The sequence below is a fragment of the Lipophrys pholis genome, assembly GCF_963383615.2.
Source record: "Lipophrys pholis genome assembly, chromosome: 16".
Classification (NCBI taxonomy): Eukaryota; Metazoa; Chordata; class Actinopteri; order Blenniiformes; family Blenniidae; genus Lipophrys; species Lipophrys pholis.
The window spans coordinates 13494992-13508894 of record NC_137634.1 but is presented as its reverse complement, the minus strand read 5'-3'; the positions used below and the strand labels follow the sequence as shown (position 1 = coordinate 13508894).

Genomic DNA, 13903 nt, shown 5'->3' with positions numbered 1-13903 from the left:
TAACTTGGTGTGTGTTCTTCCTTGCAGAATTAATAAATGTTCAGAGGTTGGACCTGACATAAGTGATTCATGGTAACAAAAAACATGGATTATATGCTGGTATGATATATGATTATTCCGTAAATTTTTTTTTTTTTATGTGGTGACCTCCAAGTTTTGATGTCAAAAACGAACCTCAGAGTATTCTTTGCAAAATGTCATTTATTTATCTCTACATAGAAGATACGTGCTCACATCATGGATGAAACAATCCTTCATAAACATCCCCCAAAAAAGTATGATGATTATGATTTGATGCTGAAAAATTAATGCTAAACTGTTTGTATATTTAGTTAAAAAAAAAAAAAAACACAAACGTGGGGGATCAAGTGATTCACCTTCTAGGTCACATAAACAGAACTACAACTCAAACAAATGCAATGTTTGAACGTTGTGGCACACATGTGGGCTGTTCACTCGCACGTGCAGGACTCACAATGCAACAGTAGAAAAAGAGAAATCCATTATTTGCATTTCAAATCCAGATTTTCTCCGTCAGCAGCACCGGAGAGTCCTTGTAATGAGTCCAAGTGTCACAGGGTAAATTGGCAAATGCTGAAAAACTGATAAAACCAAAGAAGAAACCAGGAGGACCTGAAGATTTATTCCACATTTGTTGTGGGTGATTTAAAAAAGAAAAAAGAAAAAAGGATAATGGTGCTTGAAACTTGGAGAGAGAGAGTTTAAATAAGGAGGCATCAGCTACTTACAAATGAGAACAAAGACACACAAAGAAACGTGTTTTGGGGGATGCTGATGCAGGTTGTGAGTTAGGTGCGGGCGTTTGGTCTCGAAGCCCGAACTGACGAGAGTCATAAACTGCGGGGAAGATCCATTTAACATGTCTTGATTTTTGGGAGAAAAAAAGGTGACTTAAAGGCAAAAGGTGAGTTTTAAGACAGGGCCGACAAACAGTAACACGGACATGAGTGTGTGTGTGTGTGAGTTCAGGATTGATCCAGCGCGGTTCATGAGCTTCCAATCGGGCCGTCACTTGCTGTTGCCCCGGGAGCTTCGCTGTTTGGTCATCGTGGTCAGCATCTGGCTGATGTAAGAGGTCAGGAGGTCGTCCATTTTATAGCCCTGAGGGACGAGCACATGCTGATGTTTGATTGTTTTACTTGTTTTTCCATGTCAACTTGTTAACGATGCACTGTGGATCATGGAAATGTATTTGAAAGTTTTCCTGTGACGATAAAATTCATATGTGAATCCCTCTAATATGCCAAACTGTTGATATGTCACTGTGAGTAGGGTATTAATAAATAGAATTAAGACTATTGATTACTAAATGTGTGAGACTGCAATAATAATACCTTTTACCCGTTGGTAATTACTAGTAGTCGATATATTGAGAACACATTACCCATGAACACGTAAAATAAGGATAAAAGCTTCATTACATTGGACACAATGGCACAAAACACTGCAGTAATCAGACATTGTACAAATTATTTTAACCACCCCTTCATTTTAAGCCAGGTGTGTCTGATAAAATACCTCACGAGTGTGGAATTAAACCTGCTGCTGTGCCAATGTGCCATTTTTACTACCGAGGTTGTATCCTGATGTATTCAAACTGTGTTGACACTTGATTGACTCACCAGTGCGGTCTCACAGAGCAGCTTGCTGCCTCGCACCAGGTTTCCGATGGTGATGTGGAAGTAGGTGTTGCCGCTGCTCCAGTTGGAGATTTTGGTGAAGGGGTGAGTGGTGAGGATATCCTGCAGAGAGTTTCACAATAAACATGGACGCTGATTCTCTTCTTGGTTGAACCAGTGTTCTAACAGAGTGGCCATAAACCCACCTTGGACTTGGGATCGATCAGGCTGACTCCATGTTTGTTGATTGCTATAAGAAGGGTTTCTGGGTAATTTGGATCGGTTGTTTGCTGGAAACAGAAACAAACTAGAATATTAGTTGATTTTTATTTTAACTGCTTTCTCGAAGTCAGAGCAGACATTTGAAAAGTAAATGGACTTTTTTCATAAACTACATTTTGACCGTTTCTTCAAGGTGTGTGTTCCATGACCAGTCTCACTCACTCGTTCACACAGTGTCACACACCAGTGGTGTCTTTCCCAAGAACACACAGTCAGAGTGACGTAGGGTATCGAAATGTCTAATTCTTACCCTCAAAGATTAATAACTAAACTGTGTACCTCGCTCCAGAAACACAAAGCCTGATTTACTGAATCGCATGTAGATTGTGATTTCAGTTCGTGTGTGTTTTGTGGAGGATTTACTATGTGTAAATCATCCATTACGCATAAAATCATGTCCAAACAAGGTCATTTAGACGAGGGTTTTGTGTGCTTGCTTGGCATTTAAGACCAAATTAAAACTAAATTAATACAGAAATTAATTTTCTCTGCAGGTAAAATAGGAACACGTAAGATATATCCAATTATTGCAGGATTTTATAAACACATTAATTATAAAGGTCTCACCTTGACTTCAAAGAAGGCCGAACCAAACGTTTGCCATTTGTAAATGATTTTCAGGAAGGAGAGTTTGGCCTCTTCACGAGATTTCCCCGAGTGCTTGTTGAACAACGTCATGATGGACTGAGAGAGAAAAGCATCTTTTATGTAACTCATAACCGACCCATACTCATAACATATTTTATATTACTCCAACTTAGTAGTAGAATATGAGCGTGTAATGAATGTGTCATTTCAAGTTCATACTTTTAAAGGAAAAACAGAAGAAAAAGATGCAGCAGAAATTATATACAATATATATATATTATTTTTTTATTCATTTGGTAGAAAACTAGCTTTTTGATTGTAATTAAATCCACAATAATTATTCTTTTTGAGCAGCTGAGGCTTTTTCTTTTTTTTCTCATGCACATGTTCAAAAAAAGGAAGCTCACCCTCTTCCAGTCGTCGGGTGACAGATGTCTGATCTGGTCCTGAGGAACGAGCTCCTTCAGGACCTTGGAAATATTGTGGAAGTGGGATTTGTCCTCCTCAAACTTCACCCTGTAGATCAGCGCTGCCAATTGGTGCACCTCCTCCTTCGAACACTTGTGGTAGCCACGCAGATATTTAGGCAGCTCCTGAGGCGAGAGACAGATCATCACATACACGAGTGTTTCCTTCACTTTTAAAGCTGCTAAATGAAAATAAATACTAAACTCACAAATGGAAATCTGGAGGACTACATTGGCAGCCGATCTAAGTAAGCCTACAATGCTACAACAGTAAATGTGTAGTGCAAAAATGTTTTTTTAAGGCATTTTCTGACCGCTCATACACAAACACTCACTTGGTAGTAGTGAAAAATGGAGTCAGCCATGGTGTCCTTTCCTGGCACGGTATTCGTCCACAGCTTCTTCATGAAGAACACCTGGTAAGTCAGCGAAGGCAATACACCTACACACACACACACACACACACACACACACACACACACACACACACACACACACACGCACGCACGCACGCACGCACGCACGCACGCACACACACACACACACACACACACACACACACACACACACACACACACACACACACACACACACACACACACACACACACACACACACACACACACACACACACACACACATTATTTTATAGTAAAATTAACAAGAAGAGACAAAACTTTGTAGACAGACTGATAGCTCACCGTCTTTTACATGTCTGGCTTTCTTAATCCAGTCAGTCAGGTGCCTCACGAAGTCGAAGAAGAAATCCCCATCGGGCACGCTGATGACCTGAAAACCAGGAAACCAGAGAATGAAATGAACTAGGAATCATGTCATGTCGAAGTAAAGGGAATTATCTCCGTCAGCTTCACGCATTCAAAGAGCCACGTCAGTATTAATAAGAATGACTGCAGTGAGGATTACATTTCTAGATAGATAATTACAAAAAGATACATACAGGGCTTCAAATAAATATAAATTCACCACAGACAGTAGACAAATTATTCAGAATCCACCAAAAAATAGATGCAAATCAATAGTCTGTAAATCAACAAAAAAAAGAGACAAATCAGCTTTAAAAATGACTTCAAATGAGCACTGCAATTCAAGACAAAATGCGACATGCCGAAAACATTTGATGATCAGTAAACAAAACATACACAAAAAACCTTCTGCAATTCATGCAAAACTGCATGAAAAAGGCAAATGAAATATTGATGTAAAATGACAACAAACAGCTAGAAAGTCAATGGTAGTGCAGAGAAAATTAAGGGATTTCAACCACAAGGAGGCGATAGGATGACAATCCTAGATATTATGCATAAATTAAGCCACAATGGCAGACACAAAATATAAACAGAAAAGAAAAAAAAGGAATTCCTATGTTTCATGTCTTTTAGTGTCTGCCTCTGTGTGGAAGATTGCCATCGTCTCGTCCTTTATCTGATAACTCTGAATGAACCTTGTGGTGAATCTGCTTTTCTAATCAGGCTGTGATTCCACTTATCGTCACCTTATCGGTGATCTTGACAAAGAGGCTGAAGCCCTCGGAGGATTTCAGCATGAGACGTCCGGAGATGTTGTGGCAGAAGTCTTTGGCCTTTGTGCTCGACTCCACCTCGAAAACCTGAGAGGCGAAGCACGGCATAATAAATCAAACACATTGTGGCCAAATACACACAAATATTACAATACAATGTACATCCAGGGCCTCTGCTGTCACTGACCTCATCAGAATCATCAGGGAAATACACTTTATGGAAGATCTGAGTGGTTTTGTGCTGGATGGCCTCCACCTCCACCAGGTGAGGAGGATACTTCCTCGACCCGTTTCTACCACAAATAACAGAGAAGAGAGATGAATAGAGTGGATTGCGACGAGAACGACCCAGTGAAAAGTGTGCACGTTTTACCGTAAGGCTTTCTGCAGCCGCTGCATGCAGTCCGGAGCCAGCGGGCAGTGTTTCTTGGCCTGGAGGAACTTCTGGACGTGAGGCAGCAGGATGTTACTGGGAGGGAACAAACCGGTGCAGAGCCACAGCAGCTCCCAGCCTTTCTCCTCGCTGTACCTGCGCACCACAGCAGGAATCTCTCTTTAAAACGGGACTTTATTGTCCATGGAAGGTAATAAATGCAAAGCAACATGTGTTTTTTGTGTGTATTTATTATTTCTGTGAGGGAATAAATCTATTGACTCACTCCCATTATGGCGACATGCCATCGTATGGGCACAGAAAACATGTCTGGATATGACAAATCAATGGATTTTAACATGAATAAATGTCAGCTTAGAGTAAGTCTGCAGGAAATGAGAACTTCTGTTACTATGGAAATGAAAATTTTTTGTTCCTAAATGGAAAAGTTATATTTTTTTTGGCGGTGAAGAGATGTCTTAGATTAGTGTTAAGTTAACTTTAAGAATTGAGCTCAACTTTATGACTTCTCCTGGCACATCCAATTACAAAGACATGACAGCTTTATGTCAATGGTTGGGCTCTACACATAATCCTGTGCATCGAGCAATTACTTACAATAGTTACAGTTTGGCTGTAAAATTCATTGTGTCAATGTGAGTCACACAAAGATAGAGCCAGTGTGTGTGTGTGTGTGTGTGTGTGTGTGTGTGTGTGTGTGTGAGAATGCATGCGTGTGTTTGGGACTTACTTAATGTGATTATCTGTGAGCTGCTTGAGAATCTGACAGAAGATTTCGTCTTTGAGTGGCTCAGCCTTCAGCGCTCCTTCAAAAATCTGATCGGTGAGCTCGTTGACAGAACGAACCCGTTTGGACGGATAGTCGCCCATGTACTTCATCACGGGTAGACGGACACGGTTAAGGAAAACCACCAATGACAAGATAACCGAAATGTTCAGTGCAGTGGGATCAGTCAGATCCAATTCAGCGCAATGACTCAAACAAACTCTTCATATAAAGTAAAATAAACCAGACTGTATCTGTTTAATATGTATTGAGACATATTTCCTGTTGATAAGAAGGCTGAGTCGTCTCATATTTGCTGAACAGCTCCTCCTCCAGTAAACAGAAGTTTAGTGAAAAGGTAAAGCAGAGTAGACAACAAATTATTCTGATATAAATGCTATTATCTTGGGACGATATTTACATCGTACACCCATTACTCTCTAAAGAAGTGGCATTACAGTTATGAATTACTTTCTGATTGATAAATAAAGTCATTATTTGGTCAATAATTATGAAAAGACTGTACACAAACAAAAGGTCTTCAACTTTTTTTTTATTTTGTTGACTAAAGCAACCAGGAACATTCATGTTAAACTAAAAGTTAAAATTTAAATGAAATAACTATTAAAATAATTGATATATTTTGCAATTAATTTCTGTCTGTCTGGTTATTGCAGCTCTGTTGACCCTTTCCTCTGCCTGTAATGTCAGAACTAACAATGACAGTGACCCGCAATCAGAAAAGAGGCAATTCTGGAAGTAATTTTGTGCAAAGGGTTAAATCCTGATGTAATTGGTTCCAGAAGTACACCATTAGTGCATACTTATTTTGATGAAATCAAGTGACCCATCAAACTGAACTTCTAAAGCACAGTTCACCTGCGTCACACCTTCCAGTAAAGGATATCTATGAAGGCCAGGCACGCCTCCTGGGAGAGCTCCTCGTGAGCAAGCACTTTCTTCAGCAGCGGCTGTTTGAGGGGCTCCCTGGTGCAGCTCCACGGACGCTCCTTCCCTCTGGACTTAGAGATCATCACCCGGCTCAGAGTGCTCTTCGGAGGAGGTCTGCGAACATATATCATATATATCTACATGCCATAATTCAGCCTTAAATCACTGTTAATGGGTTATGGTTACATTAAAACCCCCCCCTTTTTTTGTTTTCCACTAAATTATCGGCGGACCAACCTGAAGTAGTCGTAAGAGAATTCCTCCAGCGTGTAGGCTTTAGATTTGTCTTCCTGGTCGGAGACGTTCAGGTGGGACAAACCGATGGACTCACGCCTTTGATCAGGAGTCATAGTGACGAGGGCCTGAGAGAAGAGCGGTAAGGGAGCGTAAGTCTTGATGATAATATGAAATAAATGTAAACAAGGATAAGATGTGCCTTAATGGAAAATTGTTTTATATTTACTTAATTTTCGTCACAATAATGAGCTTTTTCATGTTTTTCATTCAGACCTTCCTTTTTTAATAAAACTTTAAACTAATGTCCACTTTTACATGTTGTAGGGGATATTAGAATTTATTTAATTATAGATATGATATTCAGCCTGGTTATTACTTCTTACTTTGGTCCAGTTCACTCTTAGTTTTTAATGTGTGTGTTTAAACAATGGCAAGGGCTGAGCGGATGAGTCAGTATGACTCTGTTTTCATCCTTTGTTCTGCATTTTATCATACAAAAACCGTTATATAATTAAAGTGTGACTGATTGATTGACTGATTCATTTTTACTTTGCATTTGTAAAGAGCCACAATGATGTATGAGGTGTCAGCAACTGCAGCCGGTCACTTGTATGTGTCTGACCCACTACATAAACCAAGCTAGAGACACACAAAAATAAAAGTCTACCTATAAATTGAAAGACTGAACAAGCATGCGTATTGCTTAGCTCTGCTTTGCTATGACTCACCACAATATCGTATTGTGGCCTGGTGATAGTGGGCAAAACGTAGACGCAGTCAGCGGGGAAATCGCCTCTCTGTTTGGTCCTGTCGTTGATGCCATGAGCCCAGCCGGAGTTCATCACGTGCTCGCCGTTGTGCTCATCCAGGATGATCAGATCCCCTTTGGAGAAACTCAGGAAGGTGGAATCGACCCCCGCTGAATGGTTAAGATTAAAAAAAATAAATAAAAAATGAAGTTGTGGATTTGGTTCATGGATGTTAAATTTAGATTCAAACTTTTACTGAAGCTTACCAGGGGTCGAACAGTCCAGCAGTCCCACCACATACTTGGACCTCTTCCTCAGACCCTCGAGGAAAGAGACGACCAGGTCACGAATGTCCTCGGCGTTGTTGGAGGTAAACGTGTACTCGTCTCCTTTCATAGTGGCCAGGGTGAAGCTCTGACCCTGGAGTTTCCCCCCTCTGGAAAAATACACCGGTATTTCAATCACGTGCATCACAGATCATCACAGATATCATAATAGTTTTGAAAGCAGAAACACTTTCCACAATGGAAAAGGGCAACAATTGGTTCGGAAGGTAATTTGTACTAAACAACTCCAGTGTGGAACAGCTCAGTTAACCGGCCAGAAAAAGGATCTGCAAAAACTACATCAGAAAATGGTGAAACTAATCGAGAAAAAGGGTCCTTACTGTAAATTTGCACAGACTTTGAAGATCCCATCATCTACAGTTTATAATATCATCAAATAAAGAAGCCATATGTGAACATAGTTCAGAAGAAAAAGCGGACTGAGGAAAAAACGTCTTACTGTCAATACTGATAATTTTTTTCATGTCCTATTATTAATAAATCACAACTTTCTGCATCCTTTTTTATTGAACACATTTTAAGTAACATTTTTGTAGGCAGATTAATCAAATTCTGACATCTATTTTAGAAAGCACAGGCTAAAAATGAGAAGGGAACATCGGGCTTCTCATCAATGCGCAGTTAGAGAGAGTACGTTATGAAAGGAAGTTTAATTAGTGGTTTCATTAGTGCTTACTCCATATGCAGTTTACGCATCCGGAAAAGCTCAATCCGTGCTGAAAAGTATATAGTTGTTTTCAAAGAACTTTGATGAGTCTTACAATTCCCCCTTAAATCCAGTGAGTGACATAGTGCAGCACACAGCAAGGTTGTGGAACCCAGGCGGGTTCCTCATGGAGCTTAGATCACCAAACTACATGCAATCTTGTGTGAAGACCTTAAAGCCCTTAAAGCTTCGGTTCAAACTAAGTGTTTAAAGGTCACTTATTTCTACCAGTAGGACCTGCTGAAATCTGTGGCTTTTTGAGGTTGGACCGTAGACATACCTGCTACTGGAGACAGCTGTGATCTCTGGGAATGAAAGCTCGAGAAGAACCTGCTCCTGTTCGTCCACGAAGTAAACGCCAGTCCAGTTCACCGCCACGATCACGTCGTTCTTGGGGAGACTTGGCCCTACAAATATGTCAGATTCATAAAGAAAAAAACACTCATGTTGTGACAGCAGTGAAAAAGGTGGTTCCTAAAGCCCAGATTGCTTTTCTGAACGGATTCAACACAAACAAATCACCACATTTTCACCAGGTTCTAAACTGCTGGCACATATGAAGACAGTTTAGCTTGTTTGTGTTGCCCACCTGAGAATTTGAAGGCCTCGTAGAAGCGCGAGAAGAGTAAAGGCCACTTTAATCGAGCAAAATCCACCACGTCCTCCTTCACCCTCTGAGCGTTCAGCCTCCTTTTGGTTTGTAATCCCTGCATGGGGGGAGAGGTTACAGTTAGTTAATGTTGAACAAAACCAAAATAGGTTGTTTTTTCTGTTGTTCCAGTGGCTGCAGAAACCTTTTTATGGGCGTTGACGATGAGCTGAAGCCACTTCTCTGCCGTCTTGGTGGAGGTGATTTCTCGGTCGGGAATGTAAGATGGGATGAGGCTGAGCAGACGCTCCTGGAGGATCTCGGGGCCGTAATCCACGAAGTACTGCTGAGAGGCCAGCTCTGCAAGATCCTCCTCCTTCAACACAAACACAAGAAAATGACATGGCTGAGAAAAAAAAAAACAGGAAATCAGGTAAGATGATCAGCACTGTGTCCTGGAGCTGGTGTGACAACTGGAATGGAAACAGCCTGATGTTCGCTTCTGATTGTTTACTGCATCATACAGACTTGGCTGTACAATCTGCTGTCGGCAGACACGGGAACACTCCTTGCTTTCAGTGTTATTTGAATAAAGAAATCAGTCCTGCTTGTATTAGCTTTGAAATATTGCCTCCATCTGAGCCAAAGTTAGATCAGACCTTTATTCATGCTTTTATTATATCTCATTTGGATCATCGTCACTGTTTTTCCCCTCACCATCAGCCAACATGAATATCTGCACCTCATCAATCCCTCCTATGGCCAAGAGTGTTCCTCATGGTTCATCCCTGGGTCCTGTAATGTTTACCACCGATCTGCTTCTCTTGGCAATCTGACACAAGGTGGTTCTATCTATATGAAAATCTAAGCTGCTCACCCTCTCACATCTGTACTCTCCGAACTTCACCCCCCGTACGATCTGCTGATAGATGAGGTTTGTCGCCACGTAGTCCTCGGCAGGGTTGTGCCAAGGGTGGAATATCTCCTTCCTGAAGAACAGTCTCCAGGGGGCGTTCCTCTCCTGGGCGCCCTGCTCTTTTGCGTACTGCTCACACTGCGAGACGGCATCCATGACGTGGTCGCTGCCACTGCCCAACGACGACACCTGACGAAACCGGTCATACGATTACACGCAAACCTCCAAGACATACTGAGGAGTGAAGTATTGTCAGATGGAACAACACGGGGTTTTGACATGTTTTCTGTCAGGGCCTACCCTGTTTTCACCCTGGATGAACGGATAGACGGTGGGAGATTTTACCTTGTCAAACAGAGCGATGTACAGCGAGAAGCCGAAGCGATCCTTCAGGCTGATCTTGTCTGCGAGTGCGTTGCAGAGCTCGCTGGCTGTGGTGGCCGAGTCTGCCAGGAGGGTCTTTGTGGTGCTGTCCATGAACGTGACCGGAAGCATGATGGGCTTCTTGGATTTTGTAGCCTAACAGAAAAACGAACCTTAATCTTAAATGAGCCATCGACTATCCAAACTATCTCTAACTTTGATCTTGGTCCTTGATCTCGCACATCATATTAACAATATTTAAACAGCGTGTTGTTCACATCTTTAAATAACCCAAACACAATAAAAAAATGTCCAGGTAATCTTCATGTGAAAAATCTTTAACCTAAAACTACCTTAAATAGTGGAAAATGCCATAAATAGCCATTAATGTATGATATGCATTTTTGATTGCACAAACTAGTAAAAATGTGACGCTACTAACATGATAATAGGTAATATCACCTACATATATAATAAGAAAAAATTCAACCTCAATGTCAAGATTGAGCCAAAAATGGACATAATAATCAGGAAAAGTTTGGGAAAATGTCACTTTTCTTATTGAGTTATTTTCATCACTTTATGTTATATATTTAGATAAATCATATATTATTAGGTCTTCAAATATTGTCTTCATTTGTCAAAATTACCTGTTACACTTTTCAGTTGAAAATGTGTTTTAATAAAATAATTATGAGTTTTACCCTCTTTCCAAAAAGTACATATATATTGGGAAAAGGCATCTCTGTGACCTCTGGATTTTTCCTGCTGGTGTTGTATCCTCATTCTAACCTCTCCGTTGCACACTACTAAAAGCACACCTACACTTGTAGGAAGCTATTGAAATGTTCAGAAATGACTATACCAGTGACATCTTCGGTGTTCTCTCATTATTTTCAGTGTACAAATAATGTCTTAACAGCAAAACACATTCCAAATCTCTGACTCATGGATTTTTACACTTTAGAGGAGCTAAGGTGAGCAAATGACACAATGCATTAGATGACGTACCTGCAGTTCCAGCCAAGAAGGCGGCTGCGTTCGTGTGCGATTAACAAACGTCCTCCGTAAACGTTCCTCACAATACGGAGCATAACCAGGAGGGCCGTTGTTCAAATACGTCCGCAAATACTGAAAATAGAGCAGGGGATTAAAAATGCATCAAATCAGGACAAAAACAAAGAAAAACAAAGCCACTGAATTCTCAGAAAAACCATGTTGTTCAAGAAAACCATCTGGCCTCAGCCTCATGAGATTGAAATTCATTGAGTTCTTCTCATTGAATAATGACATATACCATACAAATGTAATAAAAATTAATTCATAATGAAAGAAATAATAAAGTTAATAACAAAAAGGAAAAGGGATAAACAGAGGAAAGTAATTATGTAGTTAACAGTAAACAGTGAGGAAACAACATTTCAGCATGTAAACAATATTTACATATTATATTTAAAAAAAATACTTGTCAACTTTATGCTTAAATTAACTTGATCTTAAGAAACACAATGAGGCATGGAGTTGATGTAATGAGTATAACTAGACTACTAGAGTGGTAGTGAAACAAAAAATCAACAAACAAGGAAGCAGTCAAAAAAAATATGATGCTAATTATAAAAAAGTACATCACAGCTTCAACATTAATTAGTATCTCTCGCTAATCACATATTCTTTTAAGAATAAAACCATTTTAATCAGCAAAACAATTTACATTTCTTAACATTTTTCTTAAGATAAGTTACTTTTTTTTTTTTCAAATATAAATGTTGCAGGTGTATTTTCAAGCTGATACAGTTATATAGAAGCTGGACGGCTTTAAGGTTTCATACCTTGACAAACTTTTCAGACGGGGCAAAGCAGCCGAGGCAGAGAGACAGCAGGATCCACCCGCGGGCATGGCTGCTTTTCGACGGGTTCTGTGTGAGCTGTTTGCAGATCTGGCAGTAGATCTCATCCCTAAGATAGAGAACAAATCTAGAGTTATCCAAAACGCCCCAGCCTGTTTAGACTTGAGTTACGATTCTGTATTGAGTCACTCAAAAATTCAGCTGGAGGAATCATCTACAAAACAATGGCTGAAGCTTTGGCTGCTTGTAAAATAAGATAAAGAGGTTTTTGCTACAGACCTCACTAAAAATATGTCCTGTCATTTAATGAATTCATCACACTCCCGGGTGGATAAGACCACCTGATTCCAACGAATGTATACATTTTTCTGTTCAACTTAATCTACAGCTGGGTCACCTGAGGGCGGGCCGTAAGATGCCGTTGCCAATGATGAAGTGAAGCTTCTCCAGATTGGAGGTGGGCCGCTCCTCCAGCATACTGTTACCCTGAAGACTGTAGTCCACCTCCGTCAGCCGCCTGGTGACCTGCAGCAGACATTAAACGAATGTGATTATACTAGGGAAATTTTGATTAAAAAAACAAGACAGATTACTATTGTTTGACATATTCTGAATGGCATGCATGGAAACGCGAAGCAACGACGACTCAAAACATCAGCTATATCACAACAACCACATGATAAAAAAAAAAAAGAAGAAGAATATATTCATTTAATTCGATATAAAAGATGTGACTGCAGCTAAAAATTGAAATAAACTGCTGATTTTAGCCTTTACCTCCTCTGTGATCTTGGATTTCCTCTTCAAAGTGAGAGATACCAGTTTATGCCGGACACTGTTCCTCTTCTGGCTGTCTATGGCGCTGTTCTGTAAACATGAGCACACACCATGACATGTTATTTGGAAACCATCTCATAGACAAATCTGCTGAGACAAAAACGCCAAGACAATCTCACCTCTCCTTCCACTTGCAGCTCCTGAAGCTCCCTCTTGTACGTTCTCTTGCCAAGGGTCTCGTAGATCTTGGTCATCACGGGGATCTTTTCACTGCCATCATTGATCACCATCTGACATTTTGGCTCTGGGAGATCCCCCATGAACCTCAGCACAGTTATCCACACCGCTAACGCTGCCTGCAGGCCAGGATGAGGTCAATCATACGGCAATGATCCAGGTGATACAGGTTCCATTTTCATCAAACACATGTCTACACATCCAGAGTAGGGTTGTTGGTTTAGCACATGGGTGGAATTTGCTACCAGAACATACCAACCATGCAAGCACGTTCATAAACCAACCAGCCAACCTGATCAGTGAAACAAAATTATAAATAATGTACTCCACCAGACAATACTGCTGGTAGAGCAAATCTCAAATCCTACAATAATGTACTTTAATCTCTAGTCCTTCTGCCATAACCAACGTGGATCATAAGGGAGCTTGTATTTATTAGAAACATAGGGATTTCCCTGTTAAGGATGGAAGCTGAATGGAACAAACAGAACCGAAAGTAACTAAAGT

The 13903-nt window shown here is 40.5% G+C and overlaps 1 protein-coding gene across 1 annotated transcript in view; it reads right to left on the bottom strand.

Moving 5' to 3' along the window:
* Positions 1-189: 189 nt before the first annotated feature.
* The window catches only part of myo7ab (myosin VIIAb), a 36634-nt gene continuing 22920 nt past the window's right edge, over positions 190-13903 (bottom strand). The window contains exons 26-50 of the mRNA XM_080483983.1: positions 13339-13515; positions 13160-13249; positions 12780-12907; positions 12365-12491; positions 11547-11666; positions 10518-10691; positions 10134-10361; positions 9462-9632; positions 9257-9374; positions 8948-9074; positions 7881-8050; positions 7594-7784; positions 6866-6990; positions 6585-6742; positions 5642-5795; positions 4891-5046; positions 4705-4810; positions 4491-4604; positions 3679-3766; positions 3313-3419; positions 2918-3103; positions 2490-2606; positions 1847-1930; positions 1644-1763; positions 190-1122 (exon numbers count right to left, since the gene is read on the bottom strand). Coding sequence (XP_080340109.1) covers positions 1030-1122; positions 1644-1763; positions 1847-1930; positions 2490-2606; positions 2918-3103; positions 3313-3419; positions 3679-3766; positions 4491-4604; positions 4705-4810; positions 4891-5046; positions 5642-5795; positions 6585-6742; positions 6866-6990; positions 7594-7784; positions 7881-8050; positions 8948-9074; positions 9257-9374; positions 9462-9632; positions 10134-10361; positions 10518-10691; positions 11547-11666; positions 12365-12491; positions 12780-12907; positions 13160-13249; positions 13339-13515 — 3429 coding nt within the window. The 3' untranslated portion in view covers positions 190-1029. The remainder of the gene's footprint in view (positions 1123-1643; positions 1764-1846; positions 1931-2489; positions 2607-2917; positions 3104-3312; positions 3420-3678; positions 3767-4490; positions 4605-4704; positions 4811-4890; positions 5047-5641; positions 5796-6584; positions 6743-6865; positions 6991-7593; positions 7785-7880; positions 8051-8947; positions 9075-9256; positions 9375-9461; positions 9633-10133; positions 10362-10517; positions 10692-11546; positions 11667-12364; positions 12492-12779; positions 12908-13159; positions 13250-13338; positions 13516-13903) is intronic.